General features: G+C 55.3%; 1 protein-coding gene across 1 annotated transcript; it reads left to right on the top strand.

The window, feature by feature from the left end:
- The first annotated feature begins 239 nt into the window (after window positions 1-239).
- LOC102405698 (WAP four-disulfide core domain protein 10A) lies at window positions 240-1,598 on the top strand. The gene is made up of 2 exons (XM_006051341.4): window positions 240-347; window positions 1,271-1,598. Exons 1-2 carry the CDS (start codon window positions 260-262, stop codon window positions 1,417-1,419), a joined length of 237 nt encoding a protein of 78 aa, XP_006051403.3. The 5' UTR covers window positions 240-259; the 3' UTR covers window positions 1,420-1,598.
- The last annotated feature ends 816 nt before the right edge of the window (window positions 1,599-2,414 follow it).

Below are 2,414 nucleotides of genomic sequence, written 5' to 3'. Positions count from 1 at the left end.
AAAAAAAAAAAACTGTTCACAAAAGAGGAAGATTAGCTGTGAGAGGAGGACTGTTCCTGTAGGAGCCCCATGTCACAGGAGTGGGCTGTGGTGAGGGGCAGGCCACGCGAGGAAACAAGGACTCCTTGCTCTGCCCTGGCTTGGCCAGGAGAGGCAGCGAGGAGCCCAGGATCACCTTCCTTCCACTCTTTCCCTCTCCCCACTCAGCTCTCGAGGGGAGTCCAGGCCAGACGGAGTGCTCACCACTCTGGCCAGAGTCATGAGAGCCCAGGCTCTGCTGCCCATCCTGCTCCTCTGCGTTCTGCTGCTGCAGGCAGGGGGAAGGCAACACAGCCAGAAGACGAACAGTAGGTGGTGGGGAGGGGGCGGGAGGGGGCGGGGGAGGGGTGACGCGGCCAGTCTAAGGAGGACCTGGGAGTTCGAACTTTCCAGCACATCCTATTCGGACCACAGCACTGTGAAGACTCTGGTTCTTCCCAAACCACAGCCCTCCAGCCTCTTTATCTGGCTCTGGGAAAAGTGATGGGGGTGGAGGGGGAAACTGCATCTTTTCATTCCCCATCCCTCGAATCCAGAGACATGTGGTACCTACAACAGGGAAAGATACACCTGAGCGAGAATCAGGTGGGAAAACAAACAGCTATTCTTTGGTTTATGCACACAGGTGACAGGTAAACATTCCGAGACATTCAGGGAAGTAGGTGTAGAATGAAAGTACGTGGGAGAGCAACATTTGGGGTGCAAGGGTCAAGGTAAATTTATCTCAGAGGGAGCAGGATGGTGAGAGTGGAAGGGAAACACTGAGGGTGCTACTTGGCTGGGAAGCGGCAGGGATGGTGCAGACAGTGGCGGCATGAGAGGAGAGAGACGACGAAGGGGCAAGTTCATCTTCCTCTCTGGTCCCCGCGGATTGTGGAGAGTAGGGGAGAGTTAGCAGGTCATCCTCGCCTTTGTGGAGTTCTCAGGGATCGGGTGCAGGTTCTGAGGAGGTGACTTGGCCAAGGCCATGACTAATATGGGAGACAGAGTCCTGTTGCAGGATTATGGAGAGAGTCCAGGAAGTCCAGGCATCGAGGTCTATTGGGGAAGAGTAGGAGGAGTGGATTTAAGATACTACCCATCACCAGGATCTGGTAAAGGGCGGAGGTGAGTTCCCTGAAAAGTCCAAGAGTCATGAGTGGGCCTGTGTCTGGGGTCTTGGAAGTTTTAAGCTTTAGAGAGGTATTCTCAGGGGCCTGGTTCCACTGACCTTTCGTCTGCTCTGTTTCAGAAAAGCAGCAACCCCCAGAAATCAAGCAGTGTGAGAAAAGACCCAAAATATATATGTGCAAAATCCCCTGCACAGCTGATCGAGAATGTCAAGCAAATAATATATGTTGTTCAACCTTCTGCGGGAACATTTGCATGAACGTCCTGTGAGTCAGAGAGCCTGGGGCCTTGCATCTTGCCCCCCCACCCCCACCCCAGCCGTCTCCGCAGACACTGTGCCTGCGGCTGAAGATAAGGACCTGACCCTGGATACAGGATGTCGACAGGAACGCCACCCTGTCCAGCCAGTATCTGAACAACCTGTCCCTGTCAAATAAACCAGAACGAATGTGGAAGGACCTGCCTAGTTCACTCCCAGTGCCTGTGATCATGGAGAACCTGGCACAGACCCCAGAGGGCCTCCACCTTTCTGGGTCCGGGTCTCTGATCTCTCCCCTTGTCAAGCTTCTCTGCTCCCCCTCCCTACCTCCCTCCTGCCTCCCTGGCCAGGCCCCTGCGAGCCCAGCCCCCCTGTTCCTCTGCTCACTGAACCAGGACTCCTGGGGGAGGACCTGCTCGTGTGCGGCACCTCCTGGTCCGCAGGAGAACGTGCCTTGCCCGGAGCCACAAAGGGCCAAGTTCAACATGAGATGCCATGAGGCTAGACCCTGGGGCACAGAAGGGGAGGCCCCCGAGAAGGGCTCTTCTTAAACTTGGTCCACCCCCATCCCATTCTGCTCATCGTCCTTGAGGGGCTCAGGTCACTGTCTCTTTGCAACAAAGAAAGTGACTCCCAAGTGAGATGACATGTCCAAGGTCAAAGGAGAGGGAGAAGTCGTGGTCTGCTTGGAAGAGGAGGTTTCCTCTGTGCTCCCCTCTCTGCATCCCAGTGGGACGGTCCAGGGGGAGTGAGTCCTGTGCTGTCCCCACTCCAGCACCACCAACAGGCTGCTTGTGGAATGAGGCCTGGCTGCGATCCCTGAGACTCCAGGCCCTTCCTTTAACTGTGCGGTCCCAACCTTTCCTTATGGCCTCATCTTTCTTCTTTTTTTAATCCAGAGGGAGGAACAGTTGGTTCAGGGTGATGTGACAGGATTAATTGGCACAGGATGCCTTGGGTCTTGCCCCTGATTTCATGGTGAGTCAGTAGAAATTCCTCCCTGGGG

This window comes from Bubalus bubalis, chromosome 14 (assembly GCF_019923935.1).
Source record: "Bubalus bubalis isolate 160015118507 breed Murrah chromosome 14, NDDB_SH_1, whole genome shotgun sequence".
Taxonomy (NCBI): Eukaryota; Metazoa; Chordata; class Mammalia; order Artiodactyla; family Bovidae; genus Bubalus; species Bubalus bubalis.
The sequence above is the reverse complement of the archived record's forward strand: the minus strand, read 5'-3'. Positions and strand labels throughout refer to the sequence as shown.